This window comes from Zootoca vivipara, chromosome 12 (assembly GCF_963506605.1).
Source record: "Zootoca vivipara chromosome 12, rZooViv1.1, whole genome shotgun sequence".
In the NCBI taxonomy this organism is placed as follows: Eukaryota; Metazoa; Chordata; class Lepidosauria; order Squamata; family Lacertidae; genus Zootoca; species Zootoca vivipara.
The window spans coordinates 34,305,910-34,332,722 of record NC_083287.1 but is presented as its reverse complement, the minus strand read 5'-3'; the positions used below and the strand labels follow the sequence as shown (position 1 = coordinate 34,332,722).

Genomic DNA, 26,813 nt, shown 5'->3' with positions numbered 1-26,813 from the left:
CAGCCTGAGCTGTCACTTAGGAACCTCTCTCTCTTTCATAATTCCACATGAATAAAGAGCCCTTCCTGTTTTCATGATGCTTTATAAGGTCAGAATCTGCTTCCCAAAATATCAGTATCAACTACTATTTTCTTCTTTCTCTTTCTTGGTAGTTTAAAAGTACTCTCTTGTATTACAGAGCACAAACGGTAGAGGAATAGGTAACCTGTTGAAGATAAAAAGGCAGGAAATCTCAAAATGGGAGAGATGGAAATAATGTTTTAGGGAAGGGATTGAAGATTCCAGAAAGGGAGCAGTCAAAATATTGTGTAATAATAGTAGTAGTAGTAGTAGTAATAATAATAATAATAATATACGATATATGATATACAGTATATATATCCTATTCACTAATATAAATGACAGTCCATCCCTAAGCATGTTTAAAGGTAAAGGTAAAGGGACCCCTGACCGTTAAGTCCAGTTGCGGACGACTCTGGGATTGCGGCGCTCATCTCACTTTGCTGGCCAAGGGAGCCGGAGAACAGCTTCCGGATCATGTGGCCAGCATGACTAAGCTGCTTCTGGCGAACCAGAGCAGCGCACAGAAATGGTGTTTACCTTCCCACCAGAGTGGTACCTATTTATCTACTTACACTTTTGACGTTCTTTCAAACTGCTAGGTTGTCAGGAGCTGGGACTGAGCAACAGGAGCTCACTTCGTCGTGGGGATTCGAACTGCCGACCTTCTGATCGGCAAGCCCAAGGCTCTGTGGTTTAGACCACAGCGCCACCCGCAAACATGTTTACTTAGATTTATATCTCCTAGGACTAGCTGGACCTGAAGGGAGTTGGAATCCAAAACATCTGGAGAGCACCAGCTGGGCAAAATCTGCCACAGGAAGTTTGTTTAGCAGGGGTCAGCAAACATTTTCAGCAGGGGACCAGTCCACTGTCCCTCAGACCTTGGGGGGGGGGGTCAGACCCACTCTCTAGCAGCCTCCTTTGTTACAGCCTCTTACTTTATAGATATGAAACCACAAGTCTGGAGGGGACCCCAGGATGACATTTGGACTTAGCACTACCACCCTGGCAATTCAATAGCGATACTTTTCAGAGAAACAACCCAGAAATGCCATTTCTGTATTTTAAGGGATGAATGCATTTGTTCTTCTACAGAACAAATTATATCTATTGTTATATTATTATGCTAGTCTTTATACAAAGATGACAGATCATAGGCTTAGCTGGGGGGCAGGGAGGGGCCATAGCTGCCAAGTTTTCCCTTTTCTCGCGAGGAAGCCTATTCAGCATAATGGAAAATCCCTGAAAAAAAGGGATAACTTGGCAGCTATGGGAGGGGCAGCTGCCCCCCCCATCAATAAAAATAAATAAAGGGAAGTTTTTAATGACTGATGTTTTAATCTATTTTTAATTGTTTGTTGGAAGCCACCCAGAGTGGCTGGGGAAACCCAGCCAGATGGGCAGGGTATAAAAAAAAATCCTGGCTACACCCATGTGACAGATAGTGCTATGTTGAATAGAACCCATTTTTCTTTTAACTATGTAAGTAGTTCTGTCAGTACAAGGATTTTTCCTCCTCCTCCTGCGAACCCTCCCCCATCTGTTCTAGGGGTTCCCTTAACACTCTGGAGCATATGTTGGGAGGGTGCAGGGTGGGTGGGTATAGTGTAGGGAGGAAATCCTGTTGCACTAGTGATAATCCTTGAGTTGATGGGAGAAGATAGTAGAATAGCACCATATATTCTGGCCATACTGTCCTAAACATGTCTGCTCAGAAGCCAGACCGACTGAGTTCAATGAGTCCATTAGTCTCAGTAAAATATAAGTAAGCCTTCCTTTCTAAACCCACTTGCTAGGGAATAAGACCCATTGAAATTGGTGAGGCTTATTTCTATGTAAACATGCATAGGATTGCCTTGTTAAGTGTTCCAGAATGCATTCAAACACTTGTGAAAGTACATAACAATTATCTTGATGGATCAGACGAAAATCTATCTAGTTCAGCATACTGTCTTTAGCTGAGTCCTGGGCACCTGTAAGAAGGAAGTGCCCACGGAGGGCACATGAAGGCAATGACTGTGCCCTGTTGTTTGCACTCTGATTTGCTGAGGTATACTACCCCTGTACATGTAGGTTACATTGACCTACCATGATTGATTGATTGATTGATTGATTGATAGACATTAATAAATCTATCCTCCATGAATTTGCCCAACCCTTTCCAAAGCCTTATGAGGTAGCTTCATATTTGGTGGATGTGAAAAGACACCCAACATAACATCCATGTCCTCACCACTAGGTAAAAATTAACAAATATATATTATGCAACTTTTGATTACACAGAACTTTTTTATGACCCAATCTAATTTATATCCGCAATTATATGAGCCATAGAAAGCATCTCAACTTGCCAGGTGTTTATGCAGCAAGATAATATTTGAACAATTAAAACACACCAAGAGAAGGATGGCAAACAACAACAAAAAAAAGAGTTAGCCTTTTCTTTGGGACTAGACAGCTCTAGTCCCTAAAATAGCTCTTTGGGTTGTGGCTTCCATGTTGCTGGAAGTCAACACGGATGCTACAATCCATAGAGCTGCTTCAGACATTCTATTTTGTTTTATTTATATGCTCCTTTAGGTGTGCTACATGCCATAGGACAAACAGCTTTGGTTATTGACGTGGTATGGAACTGTTTAAAGGAGCAGTTGACTATAAATAGATAAATATATCTATTAGCTCTATTCTTTTATATTAGGGTTCCTTTATTTTGAATTAAGGAGGACACACAAAGGAAGGGAATAGTAGGAGATATTTGCAAGAAAGACAGGGTAGGAAGGTTCTCTCACAGTGGGAGACTGAGAGAAGAGGTAGACACCCAGGTGAAACGTGGGGAGGTCTACCTTTTTATGTGTGGATAAAGGATACTATGTATATGATATAAATGTGATAAAGCGTCTTTATATTGTGGACTGAAAACACACATTTATGAGAAATATGCACATTAGAACCCTGGAAATATGAACAAGTTCAGCAACCACCACATTTTTTAATTGGCAGCACTTACTCTTTTTTTATAGGATTGTCATTCCCCAAAGTTTTCCCAGCTACTTTAATATATTTTACGTATTTGCTAGCCAAGAGGAACAGAAGCAGAAATTCATATCTACAGCTTATCACCTTACTTTGTGCAAGGGAAAAATAAAGTTTATAAAACGACGACTTCATTAGAAAGCTTTATCTGTAGGCATGGCAGAGCCTTTTTCTTTTTTTTCCTCTCGGAAGGTTAGCTTGTGGGTGCATTGCAATCTCCATCCATGCTTCTATAACATTACCAGTTTGGTGTTTGTCAAAACATATAGGTAGTGATTGGATTGAGGTTCCTCTTTCCCCACCCTCACATCAATAGCAGCAACAAAGAAAAACCTGGATGTTTATTGATGTCTCCCAAAGAAACACAGGAAGCCGATTATAATGAGTCAGACCACCATCTATCTCAGCACTGACTGCAGCAGCTCTCTGTGGTTTTAGACACAGGTCTTATGCAGTCCCGCCTGGAGATGCCTGGATCTGAACATGTGTTGTGCCATTGAGCTATCTGTTGTTGTTTAGTCATTTAGTCGTGTCCGACGCTTCGTGACCCCATGGACCAGAGCACGCCAGGCACTCCTGTCTTCCACTGCCTCCCACAGTTTGATCTGACTCATGTTCGTAGCTTCAAGAACACTGTCCAACCATCTCATCCTCTGTCATCCCCTTCTCCTTGTGCCCTCAATCTTTCCCAACATCAGGGTCTTTTCCAGGGAGTCTTCTCTTCTCATGAGGTGGCCAAAGTATTGGAGCCTCAGCTTCACAATCTGTCCTTCCAGTGAGCACTCGGGGTTGATTTCCTTCAGAATTGATAGGTTTGATCTTCTTGCAGTCCATGGGACTCTCAAGAGTCTCCTCCAGCACCATAATTCAAAAGCATCAATTCTTCGGCGATCAGCCTTCTTTATGGTCCAGCTCTCCCTTCCATACACCACTACTGGGAAAACCATAGCTTTAACTATATGGACGTTTGTTGGCAAGGAGAGGTCTCTGCTTTTTAAGATGCTGTCTAGGTTTGTCATTGCTTTTCTCCCAAGAAGCAGGGTCTTTTAATTTCGTGACTGCTGTCACCATCTGCGGTGATCATGGAACCCAAGAAAGTAAAATCTCTCACTGCCTCCATTTCTTCCCCTTCTATTTGCCAGGAGGTGATGGGACCAGTGGCCATGATCTTAGTTTTTTTTGATGTTGAGCTTCAGACCATATTTTGAGCTCTCCTCTTTCACCCTCATTAAAAGGTTGAGCTATTTTTAAAAAAACAATTAGAGTCCTTTCTGGTGGCTTTGTCTGTAAGGCAATTTTCAGATTAGAATGACAGTCAGGAACTTTGCCTTCGCGTGGGAATGTGCTTGCTACCTACAAGATGGCTGGCCATTGTTTTGAATTGCTCCCAGTGGCTGCTGCTTCAGTGCGGCAACAAGCTGCTTTTAAGCAGTGATTTGACCCAGAAATAGAGGGGTTTTCTTGTGCCAAAGCAAGCCTCCAAAACAAGAGACTTTTTTTCCAGCAGCACAGAGCAAATCCTCATACAGTATTCCTGCGGTGAACTGCTAATCCCAAGCAGGGTTCCTACATGTAGGGCAGTTCCCTTTGCCTTTTATTAGGGGCTAAGAACTTGGAGAAGGAGTAACCATGTCAGAATAAATGTTCATCAACAGGTCCCAAGTGCTTGTTGCGCAGGTTCATTTCCCTGTGCACATTCACTGGGGTTATTACTGGATGCATGGCATATTGTCATTAGATATATCACATGCTGTGACCAACAGGTGTGATGTCCTTGTATCCCTCATTTCTTGTGTTATCAAGGCTGTGGACAATTGTTAAGGAGGAAATGTGCCTGGTAGGTTTGTGTGTGTTAGGCAGGGCTTAGTTACTCTCCATACAACCAAATGCTGTTTGTTTCTTGTATTGGGAAGCCTGCTTCTGCTTATTTGTTTTGAATTGTAAGGTTAAGAAGCTCTTTGAAAACTGCATGTGGAGGACTTGCAGGTTATTTTCTAAATCATAGGTTACGTTTGTTGGTTAATGGCTCTGTCGTGGGTTGAAATCCATTGGTTATTTCTGTTGTGTTTTTAAAAATAAGTATTTCAACTTGTTAGCTACCTTGGGAGGATTTGTTTCCTGGAAGGCAGAATGATCGGTGATGATGTCATCACCAGCATCATCATCTTTGAATTTGAGGGGATACATTCGTTCATTTTAAGATTTAGACATCACTAGACTCTAGGTCTTCTTTGACATATACCTTCTTGTCAATTTCATACTAGTTCCTCAATCCACCAATCACATTCCTGACTTTTTGGACAATGTTGCATTCTCCCTATATGTAAAAATACTAGCCTAGCCTAGGACACGCCACACCCTTCTGCAATTCATCTGTAATCTAAACAGAGGAGGCAACCAGGTTTCAGTCCTAGAATTGGAATGACAAAGAATTAACTTTCTGTACGTCTCCATGAGTATAAATGTACGGGAAGGAAATAAGCAAAACTAAGGTTTTATGTTTAACAAGATTTATATACTGCTTTATCAGGAAAAAAACATCTTAAGTGGCTTACATAAAAAGTATAAAATTGACTGTTGTTGTTGTTGATGATGTTGTTGTTGTTGTTGTTTATTAGGGCTTCTGGTGCTCAGGGCTATTTGCCCCAATGACTCTGCTCTGCTCCCAGATATGTTGGAGTTTGTTATGGTTATGCAAAAAAAGAAAAAGAACTTGGCACATGCTCAGATGATTAAACAGCACAATCCAAGAAAAAGCCTTGAAATTTAAAACAAACAAACAAACACCAGTTTCTGTGGCTGAGTTGTGGCTCCAATTAAACTGTGCTCTAGCTATCCCTGGGAACTTGTTTATTAATGCCCAGAATGGGCATGTTATGGGAACCTTTGGGAATCAGACGAAATTGGGCTAGGATTTCACATTGTACTGTGGCAAGGAAAAAAAGCCTGTGAAAATGTTATCATGAATACCAGAGCGAGAAATTGATTTTTCTCTTTCTACGTAAAGTCTGCAAGGTAGAAACCATTACCATCAGGAGAAAGCCAAAATGACAAAAAATCTTCATGGTCCGTCCCCCCCTCCCCCCGGCTAATCAATGTATGTTTGACTACTAAGTACTTTCTTATTGCTTGGCTAGCGTCGTTTGCGTCAGGGCTATTTTGCTTAAAAATGAATGTCAGTGAACTCGATTCACCGAGAAAGAAATATGATGGCACTAAATCTATATAGTGTACAACATCAACCTTTGAACCGAGGAGGTAATAAAATACCTCATTCACTTGCTTTGTTCCCTTATATAATGTGCTCTTGTAAATGACAAATAAAACATTTATGAAACCTTGTAGCTGTAAAATATTAAACAACTTGTACATGAGTGTCATCACACTGAGATCTCTAGGAGTAAAGTAGAGATTACCATCTGCACGACATATTTGGTGAATAAGGACAAGGAGAGAGGCTTTTAAAAAATCTATTCTAAAATAGGTGGATTTAGGGCAGCACAACCAGAACCTAGGGGGCACCGCACAGCACTGCAACTATTGAGCAGAATGGCAGGAGGCAAGAGGCAGAGGATAAATTTTGGCCTCACACAGGGCACTGCTGAAATTTGAAAGACCAAAGTCCTTCCTTGCTAAAATTGTAGAATATATTTTCAAAGCAGATTTGCCAGTGGAGGCTGGTGCACAAGGGTAAATGGGGCACTGCCCCACTAACCTGAGTCCACCCTCAGCCTAGCTCTCGCCTATCTGCCCTCCAATTTACAACCAGTCCAGGAGATAGCGCTGTAACAAGGGAAATTGAGCATTTCCCCCTTTGTTATTGTTGCTGTTGCTGTTGCTGCTGCTACTGTTTTGCTACACTTTAGCTGAATAGTGTAGAAAGAAAGAACCCTACTGTTAGGTTTACAAGCTAAAGAAATACATACATAATACAAAGAGGAAAGGGGTTGGGAGGAGGAGGGGGGGAAAGCAAGCTTGGGCACTACCGTAGTTATTACCGTAGTTACAAAGTAGATCAGGTAGTAATCTAGCTGGTAGGGAGATGGAACTACAGTAAACACAATGGAAAAGCTACTGTTTCTTGTCCCTCTGAAGGCCTTAGTGAGGGCTGATGGTAGCTGGAAGGAGCAAGATTCTCAGCTTAGATACATGGACTGTATCAGTATCTGCTGCTCTTACGACTCATCACATGAGGAAAAGCAATTTCCCTCTTCAGACATGACATGGCAGCATGAAAAACAGATGTTCAAGGCGATCATGCATCCTATTTCCCCCTACTTTACCATAAAAATTGAAGCCACTCTCTTGCTCTCTCCTTTTAAGATTGAGCTTATTTTTGAAGACACTTATTTGACTCATTGCTCTTGGATCAGTTTAAATTAGAGAACTTCAGTTAAATTGGGTATGTAAATTATTTTAATTAATACCGCAAGACTACAGTCCCAACCTTTCTCCCTTCTTAACACCAAAAACAGGACATCCTAAACAACACAGGATGTCTGGCAATTCTTTGTACAGCTACCAAAAAACGTATTTCCTACTACTGAGGAATCTTGTGATATTTCAAGCTTTGAACTCATAGCTGAAGAAACAGGCCATTCTTATCTGGGAGCACTTTCCCTCTGTAACCTGCTGGGATTTAGGAAGCCTTGTGTATATATTCAAATGTATCATGTAGAAAGTCTGCTGATAAGGTCTGCCCTGGAAAATAATAGCAGTTATCAGAAGGAACAGCAGAGAATAAAAGAAAATGGTTGTTGGTTAAAACTTAAACAAATCATATTAAGGTTGAAAATCAGTTTGCCAAACATAAAAAAGTCCCGTGTAAAAAGAAAGGGTAAAACTATTTCTTTGGGTTGCAACATGTCTCTTTGTGACATAACAGTGAGTGAAATGCCCTTTGTTCAATGACATCACTTGCAAAATTAATCTGTTTCTCATTCAGTTCAGCGGAAATCCCCCTAATTTATAACGAAATGTTATAATTGTCTGAATTGTGACTCATCATGGGATCAGAAATATCTCGGCTCAGCTTGGTCTATATCTTCATCAGTGGGATTTACCTTCTGCAGGGGTGGGAGATTGTTGATTTGTGCTTTGTCCTTGCATGTCTAACAAGGTAGAATCTGTGACTCACATTCTTTTATTTTGTGAATTTTATAGTGAAGAACGAGCTCAACTCATTTTACCCCTTTTATCAAAATTTACACCCTTGCAATATTATTTGGAATTTCCCCCCCCAAACTCTTACGAAAATTCCTTCTGGAAGATTCCTCAAGCCCAGTGTCATATGACGTGGCTAAATTCTGCACTTTAGCTATCAAGAAACGTAAATCCCTTCTATTGAATGACACATTGCAAATACCTTTTGTGTAATTGTTTTATTTCTGGTGTTGTTATAGATGATTTTCTTTCATTTGGAATTATGTTATTCTGTATTGCTGGCTTTTGCTGTAATAAAACTGAGCTAAGGCTTTGTCAACCATATCCTTTTGAAATTAGAGGTCTGGGTTGCTAAAGTTATAAATGGTAGTTTCACAGGAGCAGCTCTGAATCCCCACCTCTCTGCTACTCCCCCCCCAAAAAAACCAATTGCTCCTTCCCTCTTACTAGCAGGAGCAAGCAGAAGCAAGCAGGGATCCATTGGCCCAATAGGTGGAGCTAATAGGTGGAAGCCCCAAATGCAGCAATTTTTGCTACTACGAAACTTTTGAAGCAAAACTTCCTCTAAAGGAGCAGCTTCGCAGCTTCAGGGTACTCCTGAATCCCTTGCTGTCGCTCAAGGCTCAGGTGCCCTCAGTGGCCTGGAGTGCCTTCCATCAGCTTCGGCTGGTGGCCCAGCTATGCCCCTATCTGAACAGGGATAGCTTAACTACTGTTGTCTGTGCTCTAGTAACCTCAAGGTTAGAGTACTGCAATGCGTTATATGTAGGGCTGGCTCTGAAGACGGTTCAGAAACTTCAGCTAGTGCAGAATTCAGCAGCCAGGCTTGAGCATATGACACTGATCCTGGTCCAACTGCACTGACTACCAACTAGTTTCTGGGCCCAATTCAAAGTGCTGGATTTGACCTATAAGGCCTTAAATGGCTCAGGACTGCAATACCTCAAGGACCACCTCTTTCCATATGAATCTACCCAGACCCTGAGATTATTTTCTGAAGCCCTTCTTCGTGTGCCTCCTCCTCGAGAGGTCCGGAGGGTGGCAACATGAGAACAGGCCTTCTCTGCAGTGGCTCCTGTGGGATAAATGGGTAAGAAAAGCTTAGCATAAACTATCATACCTTGCTGTTGTAACTGCTTGCATTGCAAAGGAAGAGGAAGCTTGTGGTAGCTTGTCAAGTTAAGAAATCACTGAGAGTAGCCAAAAGATAATGCCTTATAAGGTACTACGTAGGAAGGTGTGTGGGTGGTTCAGAACCACAAGGGGGAATGGAGGAGAACAGTTAGAAAACTATTGTGCATGCTTAAATAGGCTTTGAATATTAGTCAAACCGCCCCTGGTGGAGGTAGAGCTAATCAGCATGATCATGGGATGTATGTAATGGAGGGGGTACATATCAAAAGGAAAATATGAAATAGGCAGACCGGAAAGTCTGTCAACTACAGTCTCCTAACCAATAGGAGAATGTAGGAGGGAAATTCAGACAGACTATAGGGTACAAAGTACCTTTGATGTAAACAGGACGGTGTCCTCCCTCTTTGCAGCATGAGCTGGGGAGTTGGCCGTGCAGCGCTGTTTCAAGTATAAACAACCTTTGGTTTTGCCTGATCACAGTGTCCGACTCCTTCTTCTCACAGAGCAATTGACTCCCTCCAGGGAAGATCCCTGTGGCAAATTTGTCCAACAGCTCCCCATCTGTGGACTGCTCTCCCCAGGGAAGTTCACCTGGCACCTTCATTATACACCTTTAGGTGCCAGGCAAAGAAGTTCCTTTTTAACCAGGCCTTTGGTTGATTTGATTGACATACTATGTACTTTTAAAATGTAGGATTTTTGTGGGGGAGTTATTGGGTTGTTGTTTTTAATTTGATTATATATTTTGTGGATTTGTATTTTGATTTTATTCTGTGAGCCCTGAGGCTATAGGGCAGTATATAAATTCAATAAACAACAACAACAACAACAACAACAACAACAACATGGCACACTCTGGCTGTGTACACACTATACCTTTAAAGCACATTCAAATGACAAATCCCCCCCTCAAAGAATTCTGGGCACTGTAGTTGGTTAAGAGTTGTAACTCTGTGAGGGACAAATTACAGTGCCTAGATTTCTTTGAAAGGGAAAATGTGCTTCTAACGTACTTCAAACGTACACTGTATATGCAGTTTCTATCATAAATGAAGAGCTCTTGTGCTGCAAAGTTGTAGCTTTTGCCTAAAAACTGGGTGCTTATTTCAAAATGAATTGTGTGTGTCTCCCTATTTCCAATGTGTCTTGTCATAGCATTTCAACGTTGTTTTTATTATCAAAGTGGCCAGTAATTTTAAAAAAAGAAAAGATAAGATTTTCTCTAACAATAGCTAATATACAGCCTCATTGCATTGCACCAGCTTCTCAAAGAAATGTATGAGAGCATCCTCAATAATTATATTCCATAGTAAATTCTGTTGACTTGCCTGGAGACACCTGGTTTGGTTTGGTTCCACATAATACGACTTGCAAAAAATATTATCACCGCCAGAGGAAACTCTTGCACAAACATGGTGGATCGCTTCAGTTCACCGTTGCAAAGCCTTCAAGCTGAACTATAGTAATAAGTGAACATCCCTGGAATCAGTGGGAAATCTGTCTGGATCTTGCCAGGTAGAATGAAGGTAGGCAGCAAATGGATCTGCCGGCCAGGCTTACTCTTGTCCATGACTGATGCCAGACAACTCAAAGGAAAGGGAAAGAATAAGATCTTGTAAAGTGTGGATTTTGAGAAGTCAACAGGGAAGAAAAATGTCTTCAGGAAAAAATAGAACGGACGTCCTCCATCACTGCCATCTAACAATAACTGGGAGGCACACCAAACATGCAACCACTCTTCATGACTAGAGGAGGATGATAGATCATGTCCCACCCCACAAAAAAGTACATGTGGCAGTGGGGAGCACCCAAATGTTTCCACTCGGTGCTATGTGTGTTGTGGTGCTGTGAGCAAGATACTTAAATCAATAAATCAATCAGTCCAGGACGCACTTTAGGGAAACCTTCAACCTTTTTAATTGCAGCATGCTGAAACTTCCTCTGTGCTTTCAGCCTCTGGCTTTTGGTCATTCTGGTTTGGATTGTATTACCCATTCTGGGTATATAGCAGGGGGTGGGGAATGTGAGGTCTGAGGACCTCTCCATCCTGCCCTTGGGACTCTGCCCAGGTCAAACCTCTTTCCCATGCTACACTCCTCACTAGTCCTGCTCTTCACCCTCTAGTAGCACTTCAGCTGAAATGTGTTTTTGAGCTGTGATGGTGCCTCTTACTTATCTGGATGAAGAGATGTGGGTGAGTGCAGAATTCTCAGGTTTTTGTGTGGCTAGAATATAGCCTGCTGTACAAAGGGAAGAGTGCTCCCTGGAAGGACAGATCGTGAAGCTGAGGCTCCAATACTTTGGCCACCTCATGAGAAGAGAAGAATCCTTGGAAAAGACCCTGATGTTGGGAAAGATTGAGGGCACTAGGAGAAGGGGACGCCAGAAGACAAGATGGTTGGACAGTGTTCTCGAAGCTACGAACATGAGTTTGACCAAACTGCGGGAGGCAGTGGATGACAGGAGTGCCTGGCGTGCTATGGTCCATGGGGTCACGAAGAGTCGGACACGACTAAACGACTAAACAACAACACAAAGGGAAGAGTCATAGCTGGGGTTAGTGTTTTGTTTTGCCTCTTTTCTGCCCCGGGGCTGAAGTTGGTCCATGAGACCATTTCCCCACAAAAACACAATTTCCCCCCAGTAAGGAGATGTGGTAATCAGGAAAGTTATCTTTGGGTGCCTGAAAGCTGCCCCTGTTGAATTTGTGTCTTTTAAGCACCTAATACACAGAGTTAAAAATCACATGGAAGCATCTTACCCTAAACACAGTAGAATTTACTAGCATGAAATCAGTTTTAGGAATAATGAAGTTACAGTGTTGACAACACACACACACACTTAGCATGTTTATAAGTAGATACCAATAATGCAGACTGATAGCAGGTGTGAGCCCACCGTAATCCTGGAATTGTGGACCTCCTCAGTATCTTTTGCATATTCTTATTTGTTCAGTAAAGTCATGCTCTTTTCCTGACTTCACAACTTTTTGCAGATTGCACAAAATTTGCAACTTTCATAAAAACCATACCTTTAGGAAGCAGATAATCACTGATGCTTTGAACCAACTGATCTGTCTCAATTGTAATGGGGATAAAGCTTGTGGGCATGCTGTTTTTAACTGGATAGGAGTGTTTATTTAACATAGCATACAATGGGATAAAGAAAAAACCAAGGTGCACCTAGGCAAACATAATTGCTTGGCTAAATGAGGCCACCTTGCGGCAATGTATTAGTATGGCTGAGGAAGAAACTTTGTTTGCTTTCATTACAAGTCAACTGAGACTGCATTCCCATGAATTCTTACCAGGAAGGAAGTCCTTACTGAACTCAGGTGAATTTAAGATTGCACAGTAAGTCAGGAACATGAAGACAAAGGGGCTTGGGTCCCAAAATAGCTAGAAACAGACGTTTATTTTTAAAAATGAGACAATTCATTTTTAAAGCCTATTATGCCTTTCCCTCTAATTCTTTTGGTGCTCCCTTTAAATCAGAGCATTTTGCTTTCATTGAATTATAAAGGCAGAAATGCAAAATAATGTTTTAAATCAAGCCCCAGTATCTACTATAATCAGTCCTAAACAATAGCACACTGTAAATAGATGTAAGCATTAAAGTATGCCCCCCCCAATATTATTTATTCTTTCTAGGCAGGGGGCTCACCTCAACTTCATATTATTTCTTTAAATGTTGAGCCCATGATCAAATATAATTTAAGTGCATAACTTCATATTGGATATAATAGTTTATAAAATGGTGAATAGATTGTTATACAATAGAATTATGAGTTTCATAGAATCAAAGAATCATAGAGTTGGAAGAGACCACAAGGGCCATCCAGTCCAACCCCCTGCCAAGCAGGAAACACCATCAAAGCATTCTTGACATATGGCTGTCAAGCCTCTGCTTAAAGACCTCCAAAGAAGGAGACTCCACCACACTTCTTGGCAGCAAATTCCACTGTCGAACAGCTCTTACTGTCAGTTTGTGTTGTAGAAACCAGTTACGGTACTGTACCAGTTTCAAAATGTAGATTTCTGCTTATCTACAATCATATGCAGTGATACTGGTTAACACCATTTGCCGGCTGACTAAGCCTGCAATACGAACCCACTTACTGGGTAGTAAGTCCTCTTTAATTCATTGGGAATCACTTCTGAGTAGACATGGTTAGAATTGAGATCTGCAATACTGTGAGCACTTACTTTAGAATACTAAACTCATTGGGATTTTTAATATACATGGATAGGCACAAACTATAAATGCCTAGTGCGTTCAGGAGGCAGGTACTGAGCAGAACAGTGTTTTCCATTACAGTGGAACCTCGGTTTATGAACACCTCGGTTTATGAATTTTCGGTTTATGAACACCGCGGACCCATCTGGAACGGATTAATTCATTTTCTATTACTTTCAATGGGAAAGTTCTCTTCAGTTTATGAACGCTTCAGTTTATGAACAGACTTCCGGAACCAATTACACCCATGCTTCAGTTTATGAACGCTTCAGTTTAAGTACTCCGCGGACCCGTCTGGAACGGATTAATCCACTTTCCATTACTTTCAATGGAAAAGTTCGCTTCAGTTTATGAACGCTTCAGTTTAAGTACTCCACGGACTGTCTGGAACAGATTAATCCACTTTCCATTACTTTCAATGGGAAAGTTCGCTTCAGTTTATGAACGCTTCAGTTTATGAACAGACTTCCAGAACCAATTGTGTTCATAAACCGAGGTACCACTGTAGTTGGAATGAAAATGTTTGTGTTATTTCATTTGCAGGTGGAGTACAAAATTTGCATACGGTAATTGCAATGTGTAGGTATGTCAAAAGGCATGAAACAGAAATAAAGTATTGCCCAGGTGGTCTCAGCAAATTATGAAAGGCAATTTACTCCTGCAGTGGTAATGCACCCTTATTTGGGACTAAGTTCCATTGCGTTAACAGGCTTGGGACATAGGTTGTTTCCAGATGACCAGTTTATTGAGCATTCATCCTGAGTTGTTTGCACAGAGTTTGCTGGGAAGATATATGAAGCCAGCTATTTAGTGAGTATTCATTCTGATCTGTTTGTATATGATGCCTCTTTAAGCAATTGTTATCCAACACTTTCCAGTACCTTTCCCCATCAAGTTCTTGACTGTAAAATTTCAGATTTATATAGAAATCTGTAGTTTGGATTGTTTTACAGTACGTTAATACATGTTGGTCTGCTATCATGTGCTGATGTATATTGTCTGATTGAACACACACACACAAACACATGAAATGAAAAGAATGCTTTTGCTGGGTTCTGTCCCTTAAATGTCCAGCTACAAAAATATGATGCTGAAGTTGGTTACTAGTTCCCAGTTTCTTATTTGCATTGAAGTTTGAAACACAGCTCAGTCAGGGGAAAAAAGCTGAAGTTATGTCCCTAAAATAAGCTTTGACTGAGCTATATTTCAAACTGTCATGCAAATGAAGAGCAGGGGACTTCAGCATCGTCAAAAATACTGCCTTTCAAGATTTGACAATACACTTTTGATAATATGTATTTTAAAATTGTTCTATACTGTCTAAATACAGGAGGCATGTAGAAATGTTTTAAATAAATAATAACCAATGTAGGCTTAATATTTAAACAGCAAATTGGGAAAATTAAGTGGTTTTACTGTCAGGTTGCGAATATTCGGTACCTTGAAGATTTAACGGCTGTATTGTGACATATGTTTGTGTGGACGAGATGGCACCTCTTCATATGCATGACTTGCTCTCCTCAGCCAATGGATGCACCCATCTGAACATCTGTATGCCTCTATAGATATGCACACACACGTGTGTGTAATTATGCCTGTTATCCACCAGGCTGTGAATTTTTATTTTATTTTATTTTGGGGGTGGGGGGAGTGAACTGGGCTCCGGTGCTTTTACCCTCACACCTTCTCATGTATGTTAGTCGCAGATATAGATCACTAAATAGATAACATGTGGGGATCCTGCCGGGAAATCGTTATCTGACGAAAGAAGCTTTGGTGTCCAAAAACGTGACGCCGCTATAAATTCTGTTTTGCCTTGCAGGCTCCACACAAGCATCTGTAACCCACCAACGGGGCTCACGGGCATTGCGAATAACAGTCTCAGCAATAAAGGACCGTGACTTTTATATAAGCGCAAGGCGAGGAGAAAGAGAGAGCGTATGAATTAACTGCGGCGGGCGAGGGCGCACCTCCGCCTCACGAGCCGCTTCAACTGCACACCCCCCCCCCCCCCGCTGCTACCCTCCTCCTCATCCAGTGCTCCCCGCCCTTTCCGAGCCTCCTAACGGACAGCTGCTGCCATTATGGGGAGAACCCACGAGCCCCTTGCCTTAGAAGACCAATCCCAGTTCTAGGTCCCGCCCCTGCTGCCGTGCCATTGGCTGGCGGAACCGGCGCTCTGCAGTCCTGGCCTCGGGGTGCTACTGAGGCGATTTCTGAGGTGCAGCCGCGGCTTCGGAGGCTCAGACGAGCGAGGAGCCAAGCGGAGCGGAGGAGACGCTGCTACCGCTTCTGGGACCCCCGGTCCCTTCTCCCGCCGTGGCCTCATGCCCGGCCGCGCTGCCCCCGTTTGGGTGCCTAGTGGAGGGGTTGCCGGGCTTCTCCTCCTCCTCCTCCGTCGCCTCTCGAGGCGGTAGCTGGGGCGGGGGAAAGGAGCGGCGGTAGAGCAGCCGCTGCCCCCACCCCCGGCGTTTCCCGCCCTCCGAACAAAGGCGCCTCCTGAGGCCCCCGCCTCGCCCTCTGCTGCGAGATGGCGTCGTTCAACATCGGGGGACTCAACGCCTCCTCTCGGAGGAGAAGCGTCCATTCCCGCAACGCCACTGTCGAGAGGCGGAATCTCATCACCGTCTGCAGGTGAATGGCTCTCTCTCTCACACACACACGCAGGCACACGGGTCTGTCTCTGTATGTATGGGGCTGCATGTGTCATCGATAACCCCGCTCAGTTGGCGGTCCTGCTCTGCAGTGCACCCCCGCTGTGTTTCAAGGGGCTTGCACAGTAAATGCCTTCAGGTTTTGCTGCCTTAATCCGGAGTAAGCGCCACCACCCCGCTCTCCCCCCCCCCCAGTTCCACTCTTGCATTTAACAGCAGGGAGGGAACCCCAGCATCTCCTCCACCACGCTGGCTCTGAATGGTGGGGGTGTGTGTGACAGGATGCTCAGAGGGCAGCTAAACTCTGCTTAGGTAGACTTCGGGACCAGAATAGGGAATTCCCTCCAGTTTTGCATTTGTCTTCTCTCTCTCTCTCTCCCTCCCTCTCCCCTCCCCTCTCCTTATACCTTCCTGATGCTGCCTCTTGAGCATCTGTGCAGAACTCTTTCCCTTCTTCCTTTCCCATCTGTGAATTTGCTACATCTAATTGCATGTGCGCTGTTACCGGTAGATGTGTCAAGTGACAGTTTCTGAGATTGGAATGCGATCTGTGTTAGGGTATTTGTCAGGTGAGTGAAGGTGTATAGCCTGCCTGATTCTGGCCCCATCAGGCGCTTTTGAATTACAGAGTTGGAAGGGACCACAAGAGTCATCTAGTCCAACCCTAGATGAATCTTACGCTCAACATGGGGCTTGAACCCACAACCCTGAGATTAAGAGTCTGATGCTGTACTGTACTGTGAATGCCAAGAGAGAAATATTGAGTTTGTATTTGTCCCATTAGCTATACAGGATGCAATCTCTCTACCTCGCAGCTCAATTATACTTAACCAGATCTCAGCTTGACAACAGTCTGTGTTGAATGTCATGGTACTACTCCAAAGCATATGGAGGGAAAGTGATGACCATATCCTGGGTTCTGTTCTATTAATGTGACTAAGGAAAACACAGGTGATGTCTCTGCAGAAGAGAACTGGTGTAACGGTAATGACAAGCTCCTATTGATAAGCGGAGAAAAAGCCTTCCCCTTACCACAGATACTGTGTCTGGCTTAGTTCCCATGTGTTTGTGTCCCTGGAGTTCTTCCCTATATAAATGAATGGTTTAGCTTTGCCATTCATTCTATTGGGGGGAGATTAAAGACTGTTTTTGTGGCGCTGTTATAGTAAAGGCAAAAAATGTCTCACACGGCATGGCATAGATTTCACTGAACCATGGTGTGTCATCTCACCAGGGAGCAGTCTCACAACCACCCTCCATCTTTAAAAATGTGCACTTTGCTGGTCTGTTTATATCAGCCTCTTCTTAGCATATATGTGCTTTTTTCTCTGTAATGCTCTATTCATAACATTCTGCCAAACTCTAGCAGGCTCAGAGTTTGACTACGAATATGAAGTGTTACATCTATCAAAACAGTTGTCTGAGTTCCATAGGACACAATAAATAGGTTGAACTTGAAGTCTAAGATATAGCTGAGGTAAGGGAAACCTACCATTCTCACCAGACACTGGGATCCCTGAGTGCAGGAGCTTAGTTTCTCCCAAACATCTCACATTTGGTTCTATGGGTAAAATACACACAATGCACTTAAGAACAAGGTTGCAGTGGAAGAAAACCTGTCAAGCCAGCAGTGGGGAAGCATGGGGGCTGCAGTGGTCCAGACATGCATATATGTCAACATTTCCATCCCTTCAGGCTGTATTTGTGGGAGAGGCTTTTCTCTCTCTCAATTATCTATGCAGGTTCATTGTTGGTATGGGTTTGTGTTTGGTTGAGGGGAATGAGAGGGTGGCTAGGTGTGAAAAGCCAGATTGGCTCTGTCTGTTGCCTTTTCCAGAGCAATGGTCTCAGTGCTTGGTCTGATGGTATGGAGTGGTCAAGGTAAATGCAGGCATGCAATGGAACTGAAGAAAATAGGGGAAATGATCAGTCCCCTCTTTGCTTATCATGTGATGCTCTCTTCCCATATTAATGACAAACAGAATAGTATTCATTTTTTTTACTTTATTAAATCAATAATATATACAGTACTTCAATTACATACACAAATAAAGAAAAAGCAATGTATTTGAATGAAAATTAATCATGGATAATACAAATTTGGGTCATTTCATTCACAGTCCTGGGGGGTAGGGGTGGGAATATTATTGTTATTGAGAGGCAGTAATATATTTTTTAAAGATTTGTTTTATTGTGTTCCAGGTCTTATGATATTCACACTTAAAGGTGAAAAGTTAATAAATATTCCAAATACTAGTGTATTTTACAGGAAGCATTTGAACATTGCTATCATCATCTGTTGTAAATATGTATTACAATCGGGAAGACTTGGCTTAAATGAGGTTATAGCCATGATTTATGTTTATGGGTTTTTCCCTTTACCTTTGTGAAATTTCACATGCTCAGCATCTTGTATAAGCTGGTATGCTGACACTTGCACATGCATATTTACATGTTCCAGAGTTATAGATGGAGGTGGGTAAGTTAATGTTGAATGTTCAGGCACCAGAAATTGATTTACCGGTTTGTGCAATGGCACATTCATGGAACCCTGTGCACAGTGTGCAGGCAAACGTGTATTTCTCTTACAAAAAGAAGAAAAAGGCCGGCACAGTTAAAACTAAGGCTCTAAACATTAATGGTGCCATTAATGTATTCTTAGTTGATCTAGTCTGTAGAAATTGCCTTTCATTTAGCTCTATACATTAGAAGTAGATTTTTCTGTATTATAGCATGTTAATTATTTTCATTCAGAAAACCCCAGTGTTTTATTATCTCAACTTAGAACCATATTTGGGGAGTTTTTTTTATGTGAACTGGGACACATTGTCATATCAAAATGTGAGTAAAAAGGAATGCTCTGGGTGTTGAACTCACACTGTGGGTAACTTTCAGTGAATTTAACACCCACAAACTTGTCATGTCTCACATGATTCAACTGATAGCTCTATTCAGGTCCTGTTCTCCCATGTTCATCCTCCAGATTTGTGCCACTTTGTGTCTTGTATTTCGTTTGTGTGAGAATTCATTGTAGTTTTAAAGTATGAAGAGAGACTAATGCTCTCCTTCCCTCTGCTGTAACAGAGAGATAAGGTGCGTACTTGCTGCCAATATTTGATTTTAAAAAGCCTCAAAACATATACCGGTACTCAATTCCTAAGCTCTGTTATTTAACACTCATTCAGTTCTTCTGGCAAAGCTTTGGAAATATGTACTTGCCTGCTCATTTGTAACAGTCAGAATGGACTTCAGGCAACCAAGCATAACCTTATCCTTACTTCTGCATACGATTGTGCTCTCTCCTGCCAGATGTATCTACAAATACATCTTTCCATTATGTTTTTTGAATTGGAACAATTAAGTACAGTGCTGTGGCTGCTACATCTGCAGTCCAGTTTTGAAACAGACAGGCTGAGTGCCTACCTGACAGCACCAGTATCTGTGATTCTCCAGTTGAGTAAATGCAACAATGTACTACTATAGGTGATCATGCAACTTTCTGACATGTTTAATATCTAACAATTTTTTTTGACAAATTGTGTAGTGTGTACCACTCAGTTACTATCTGGTGGAAGAGAAATTAGGGCAAGTTCATTGGCCCCTCCCACATCATTGTGTTCCCATTACAGTATTAGCTTCTTCATCTTCCACATACCGTACTAGAAGTCTATCAGGAAGCCTTCTGTGCTCATGTAGGCTTCCCATCTGAAGGAGTTTAGAATTCTGCTCTTCTGGGGAACTAACTCAACACTTTTGATAAATACTTTTGGATAATTGTAATCTGAACTTCTTAACAGAACAATTACACCCCTTTGAAGAGGCACAAATCAACTGCTTAATTGGCTGTGGAGTAAGAGATACTTGCATACTAAGGTGGAATATAGTGAAAAAAACTCAAATATTGTTAAAATCTAAATGTATTTGTTTTGGAAATTACAAACATCAGTGGTGTGCTTTTGTCAAGAAATATGCTTCTCTAAAATACTATGCTGTCCAACCTGCATTATATTCTAACATGAATTAAACTTTTTGTATCTTAGGTTTTCTATCAAGACACTGATTGATCGATCCTGTTTTGAAACTATTGATGATTCTTCTCCTGAATTTAACAATTTTGCAGCCATTCTGGAACAGATTTTAAGCCATAGACTCAAAGGTAACTGTTCTGATTTTATGTTATATGACACTGGATCACCTGCCTATACATTGCAAATATAAATGAGGTTTAGGCTGTTTTGTTATGGCTTCATCATAAAGAATAGACATTTTAATTGTTTATTTCTCTTTCTGATATCTGTTTCAGGTCAAATCACTTGGTTTGGTTATGAAAGTCCTCGTAGCTTCTGGGATTATATTAAAGTAGCTTGTCGCAAGGTTTCACATAACTGCATTTGCAGCATTGAAAATATGGAAAATGTTAGTTCTTCAAGAGCTAAGGTTAGAAGGCTATTCATTTTTAAACGTTCTAATTTATAGCTGATGTCCCTATGCTATTTGCTGCTGTTAAACATTTTATACTGATAGATGTATGCAAAAGCTTTCTGTGCTGGTTTATTTTGAGGTAAATTAATGCTGTGAATAAGTCAGGAACCTTATATTTTATTAAAGCCTGTAAGACTTGTTATATAACTTCACTCGTTCATGAGTTTTTGATTCTACCTTCTGTGATGGGCCAGGTGGTGTGTGTTTGCAGTTGTGTGTGTCTTTTGGAAAGCAATAGATGATGTTACTGCTCTAACCGTGGGTCTGTAAACATGATCATTGCTATCATCAGAATGCTGTTTTAAATACTGCATTTGACCAGATCTCCTAACACGAAAACTTTAATATGAATCTTTTTCTGGTGTGTGTAGGTGTGTATTAATATTTTGAGTTTCATATAACTCTGCATCTCAAAGGATTCTTAACTTGAAAGTTTCCATATGGTTTCCTGACAAAAACAGAAATAGTACAATAAATTTTATTTTGTATTTCTTAAACTAGTTAAAACAGAAATGTATTGTTCATAACTTTTGGTTTGTCTAAAAAAGATATTGCCCTAGTATTACCATATGGTATGTGCACAGTGATGTACATTTATTTAAGGGTGGATACATGATGCAGGCTGGGTTCACATATGGACTGTGTGGTGGCATGCATGAATATGCAGGAGACAAGTGGTGAGAGTTCAGCTGTCATTTGATTTGGATGACTTGGAGGAAACCATTACTCCTCTGTGCTTTCATTGTGGGTTGGCACCAACAAGTACTTGAAAGAGATTGCTTTTATAAAACCCAAAAACCCACCCGCCAGAATTGCTTACACTTCTGAGTACTGTACTTGCTTATTTTTTTTAATTTTTTTTAATGAAGTCCACTGGGGTTTTGCTACAATAAGATTTGTTCACTGTAGACTTAATTTGGGGAGAAATGGACTGCAGGTGAATGATCACTAAGTGTGAAGCTTATTGCTTTGCTTATTGCTATGTGACACTATTGTTTTCCTTCTGTCAGCTTGAATGGTTTTCAGAGATATAATTTGTATTCAGTTGTTCAGTCTAACAATACCTAATTCATGGCTGCTTCTTTTTCAGGGAAGAGCTTGGATTAGAGTAGCGCTTATGGAAAAGCATTTGTCTGAATATATTTCCACAGCTTTGAGAGACTTCAAAACAACCAGGTATTAATCTTTATTCAATCTTTATTCAAAAAATTGAAGTATATTTCAAAAGTTCATCTGTGTAACTCTTTTATTACCCCAACATTTGTTCAATTATTGGGACTTAGTCATTTTTCACTTTTCACTTTTTGCGCTAAAAATAATTTGTGTATTTGGTCCTGATCAGCCAGATGTTTATCTTCTCCCTCCTCAGCTGGCTCACTTTGACAGGTGGGTGGGACATCATCTGATATTACAATCACATTAGGTCACTGATATGTGGATGGGCCCACCCTCCTGTCAGAGTTGACTTACATTGGTGGGGGTGAGGACAATAACCAGAAAAGCAGCAGCTATCAAGATGAAACTCATCAATTCAGTCATGTTCTCTGCAGGGTTCTGAGCAGGCTTTAACACGCACACCCCAATCAGTTGATGAGTGGGGGGTAAAATCTTGTTGCCTTGTGGGTGTGCACAAACAACATGGGATTGAACCACACCTTCATCCATAATCTGACATCACCTGCCTATTGAAGAGATGTCAGTGGATTGACTGGTGGGCATGGTTTTGGAAAAATGGTGTTGCGGGCCAAATTGGATCCCCTGCTTTATATAGTGATGGAATACTGAAATCTAGCACATGCTGGATAATATGTTTCTTTTTGCAGAGTAACATTTTACTTTATATTTGGCCAGTTGATGTGATTAAATAGCGTTTTACACTTGCGTGCCCATTTCACAATATGAAATATGAAATTGCTAGCTGACAATGCTGATTGTTTAGTCTGTCTTTAACTTTGTGTAGCTAGCATGTCACTAAAATGGCAGAGAGTATAACTAAACTGGAAATTAATCTTATAGAAGATTCTATGAAGATGGAGCAATTGTCCTGGGAGAAGAAGCAAACATGCTAGCTGGTATGCTGCTGGGCCTCAATGCTATTGATTTCAGGTATCCCTGTGGATTTAAAACTTTCCTGTGGTATAAGGTTGTTGAAATATGAGTAGGGGAAGCTTATGAAATTTGGGATTGGAAATATCTCTAAAAGTTCATAAGCTTATTTTGTCCCATATAGAATTAAAGGATTTGTCTTCAATTTTTTGGTGGCATATGTCCTAAAATGCCAGTCTGAAACTTGTATCCTGTTTTAAATCTAGTTTATTGCACGGTACCTTTTCATTATGTTTTTAGTTGTAGAGTTGAGCATATAATTGCAGCTACTTGCTCAGCATGTACGTATCTCAAATTAAGGAAGTTAGCTTTGCTGAATGTCATCAGAAGATGGGAGGAGTGTCTTGTTTTTCCAAGGTAAAACTGGAAATTGACACCAAGTGTTACATCAGATGTAACACTATGCTGTGATTTAGTATTATGTTAACCTTCGCAAGCTTCAGACTTACATGCTTCCTTCTCCTGGCAATTTTGCAAGGAGTAGATCAGAAGCATTTGCTTTCTAGTTTTAAACTAACCACAGCTCCCAGTTGAGAGAACTGTGATTAAACAATGGTTCATGAACAAGCCAACATTATAAGCCATATATTTGATCTTGTCTGAGCTTCCCACAGTTTCTGCAAGTTCAGATAAAGTGGGGAGCTATGATTAATTTTAAAACTGAAAGTCAAATATCTCATTGGGGCTGCATCAAAAGAAGAAAGGGGAGGGTGTGTGTGCAAGTTTGAGAGTCATGCAGACTTATTCATGGAGTGCCAAGTCATAATTTAGTGTTATGATCATCAATCCCTAGTCTCTAAGGGTTTTCTATTTGCCACTCAGCGCTTTATAGTAACCATAGCTATCTGTTATATGGCAGAATTAAACAGTTCCCACTAATATCTCCTCAGTTTTATCTTTTACAGAGTGGTAACATCAAGTACAATACAATAATTGTATTGATTTTTTAAATATATTTATTGAAATAATTATAGACTGTACTTTCATTTAAAATATCACAAGAATTCTTTCTTGATGCGCACACACAAGAAGTGACTTTTTGCTTGCCAGTGAAACAGCTGATAATTGAATTTTAATTCAACACAAGTCTAACTTTTCATTACTGAAAATAGTTTCCATATATCCTGTGTACTGGCAATTTTGTGAGAAAATCAAATTATATGCTAAGGTTATTTAGTATTAGTTATTTAGTATTCGTTTTCTTGATTTAAAATTATTACTGATTTCTTGCCTTGTATAAGCTTCTGCCTCAAGGGAGAGGGCCTGGATGGCAACTATCCAGCTGTGATAGACTTCACACCTTACCTGAAGTTCACCCAAAGGTACCTTTTTATTCTCGTAATTTCCTCTTGGCTGTAAATTTTAACTTACACCAGGCTAGCTTTACATTTATTTATCACTTCAAACACTTCAAAGTGGTTTTCCGCTTGTCCTGTACTTCCTAGATGTGGGTCCGAGTGGTTTTGCCTTTGCCCCACTGCTTTCCCCCGGAAAACCTGCTCCTTAGTGCTAAATTGGGACTAACAGCAGTCTGCAGAAAACCCAACTGATGTTTGTTCTGATTCAGCACTAAACCACAAGTTTTCCCAGGGGAAAGCGGTGGTGCAAACAGAAGTGTTGTGAACCACCTTGAGAACTTCAGATGAAGAGCAGTATACTAAATAAATAAATGTGTGACAGCCCTAAAACTGAGTTCCCAGTGTTTTGCACAAGGATGAACTTGCAACTTCATGATGCATGTGTAACAGATTTCAACAGTTGCATCCAACCCTACTTAGGAGGTCTCTTCAACAATGGCTTGCATTTCTAAAGCACTGTACTGTATAGAATTTTGCAACAAGCTGTTCTTAGATCTCAAACTTGGTCCTTCAGTTCTGACAGCATCAGTAGTGATGAAGAAGAGCTAAGAACACTTGGCAGTAGTGGCAGTGAAAGCAGCACACCAGAAAACATTGGTCCTCCTTTCAACATGGATGAAAACAGCTGGTACAACAAATGCAAACGGGTGGAGCAAAAATACCGCCTCACACTGGAGCAGAAGGTAAAACCTTACTTGGGTACTTGGGCTGAAAGAAGCTGGAGATATTTGGTGTGTTACAATTGTAAATAGAAAATGTTATAAACTTAATTTTAGAGAAATTTGTTCTTACCATTGGAAAAGAATTGCTTTTTTTTGTATGACTTTCCAGTTATGGAAACCTTCAGATATGGCTGCTTTAAACAAAAAAGGAGCTCATTAGAAGTATATCACATTTACTTTCCTCTTGCTGTAAATGCTCACAACTAGACTAATGGTAGCACATGAAGTCAGTATAGATTATATCACCCAAAATGAGAGTGCTTAGGAAGGACTTGGAAAATAGTAGATTATCTTTCATTTTATAGAAGAGCAGACAGCAAAGGGTTAACTTCTCTTCTGCCAGAAGATCAAAGACTTTACATCTTGAGAATAGAAGCCTCTAGGATGCATCTCTTTACCCTGGCTTTTGACACTTGAGATGTGTATTTTCAAGAGTCACCCTATTCCTGTGACTAATTTGTTTTGGCTGCTCTTAATACTGAATTTTAAATTATTGTAACCCTGGAGCCTTCTGGTGAAGGGCGGGTAGTGAATTTAATAAAAATAATGAAGTTGATGTCACTCTGTGCAAATATTGGGCCTGGCGAAGGAAAAACACTGCTGTTTTGGCAATTCATCTGTGCTGAAGCCACAGTTTATTCCACATCTCCCCTCTGCACCCGTTGAACATAAGCCTCAGCCACTGATAGAAGCAACTGTGCTTAAAAGCACTTTAGCTATAACTACCCGTACTAAATTTAAAAGAAGCTTTGACTATGTTTTAGTAAAAGTTGCAGGTACCTTTGGAAACCACTAATTCAAATTATTCCTTAAAACAATTACTCCTATCCCCTGAGTTGCAAATCTAAAACACTAAAAGTAATGTGGAATGAAAGTTGTAGAACTTTTTTTTCTTCTTGGATGTTTTTGTCATGTAAGAACATAAACAGAAGACGAGCCCTGCTGGATCAGGGCTGAGGTGCATCTAGTCCAGCATCCTCACAGTGGCCAACCAGACAAAGCAGGCATATTAACAGAAAACACCATGGAAGCTTTCTCACCCTTCTGGGCTAACTTCAGCTTTCATTGGTCTGGCTGAACTATTATAATATTCTGAGTCCCAGCTCCTTTAGAAAAACTACACATTAAACACGCTCCTGGCAACACACTATAACAATTGGAAGGCTGCCACACCTCCTTCTATTAATGGCAGTCATGTATACCTGACATGTTAATTACAGAACTGTATACAAAACTACTTATTTGTTAAACAGAATGATTTAAATAGTTTTTTCTTAGCTTTTTATAATTGATAGTTAATTACAAAAGAATAAGTTTTAACATTTTCTAACTACTAGTTTCAAGAAGTATCAAATGCAAGAGAGCTCACCAAAATACTTAAAAAATAAATTTTAAAATAATAGTTGCTTGGTTTGCAAATTTTGCAGTATAATTAATACTTATGTGTTTCTAGGGTTATCTAGAAGAGCTAGTACGCCTTAGAGAGACCCAACTGTCTGAATCCATCTCTCAGAAGAAGTTATTGCGTCAGAAGGTAGAAGCTATGGATATGGTTCATAAAATGGAAAAGGAACAACTTGAGTACATCATTGTGGAACTGCAAGACCAGCTGTAAGTTGGATGTAGTGCAGAGAATATGATGGAGAAGTAACGCTTTTTAAATAATGCTGTAGTTTTTTGGTCATTATATGAAAAAATCCAGCTCATATGTTAATCAAATTAATGTAGTTCAGTTACAGAAACTGAAATTATATTTGAAAATCCTGGGGGGGAACCAATTTTTTTTTTAAAAAAATGTACAGTATACTGCCCACTATAAAAAAAATCATGGCAGTGAACAGCATAAAATCAACAATAAAATT

At 40.7% G+C, this 26,813-nt stretch overlaps 1 protein-coding gene across 2 annotated transcripts in view; it reads left to right on the top strand.

The window, feature by feature from the left end:
* Positions 1-15,829: 15,829 nt before the first annotated feature.
* The window catches only part of RUNDC3B (RUN domain containing 3B), a 32,254-nt gene continuing 21,270 nt past the window's right edge, over positions 15,830-26,813 (top strand). For both annotated transcript variants that reach the window (XM_035129963.2, XM_035129962.2), the window contains exons 1-8: positions 15,830-16,263; positions 20,324-20,439; positions 20,587-20,720; positions 21,856-21,941; positions 22,782-22,871; positions 24,113-24,193; positions 24,744-24,912; positions 26,405-26,562. In XM_035129963.2, coding sequence (XP_034985854.1) covers positions 16,160-16,263; positions 20,324-20,439; positions 20,587-20,720; positions 21,856-21,941; positions 22,782-22,871; positions 24,113-24,193; positions 24,744-24,912; positions 26,405-26,562 — 938 coding nt within the window. In that variant the 5' untranslated portion in view covers positions 15,830-16,159. The remainder of the gene's footprint in view (positions 16,264-20,323; positions 20,440-20,586; positions 20,721-21,855; positions 21,942-22,781; positions 22,872-24,112; positions 24,194-24,743; positions 24,913-26,404; positions 26,563-26,813) is intronic.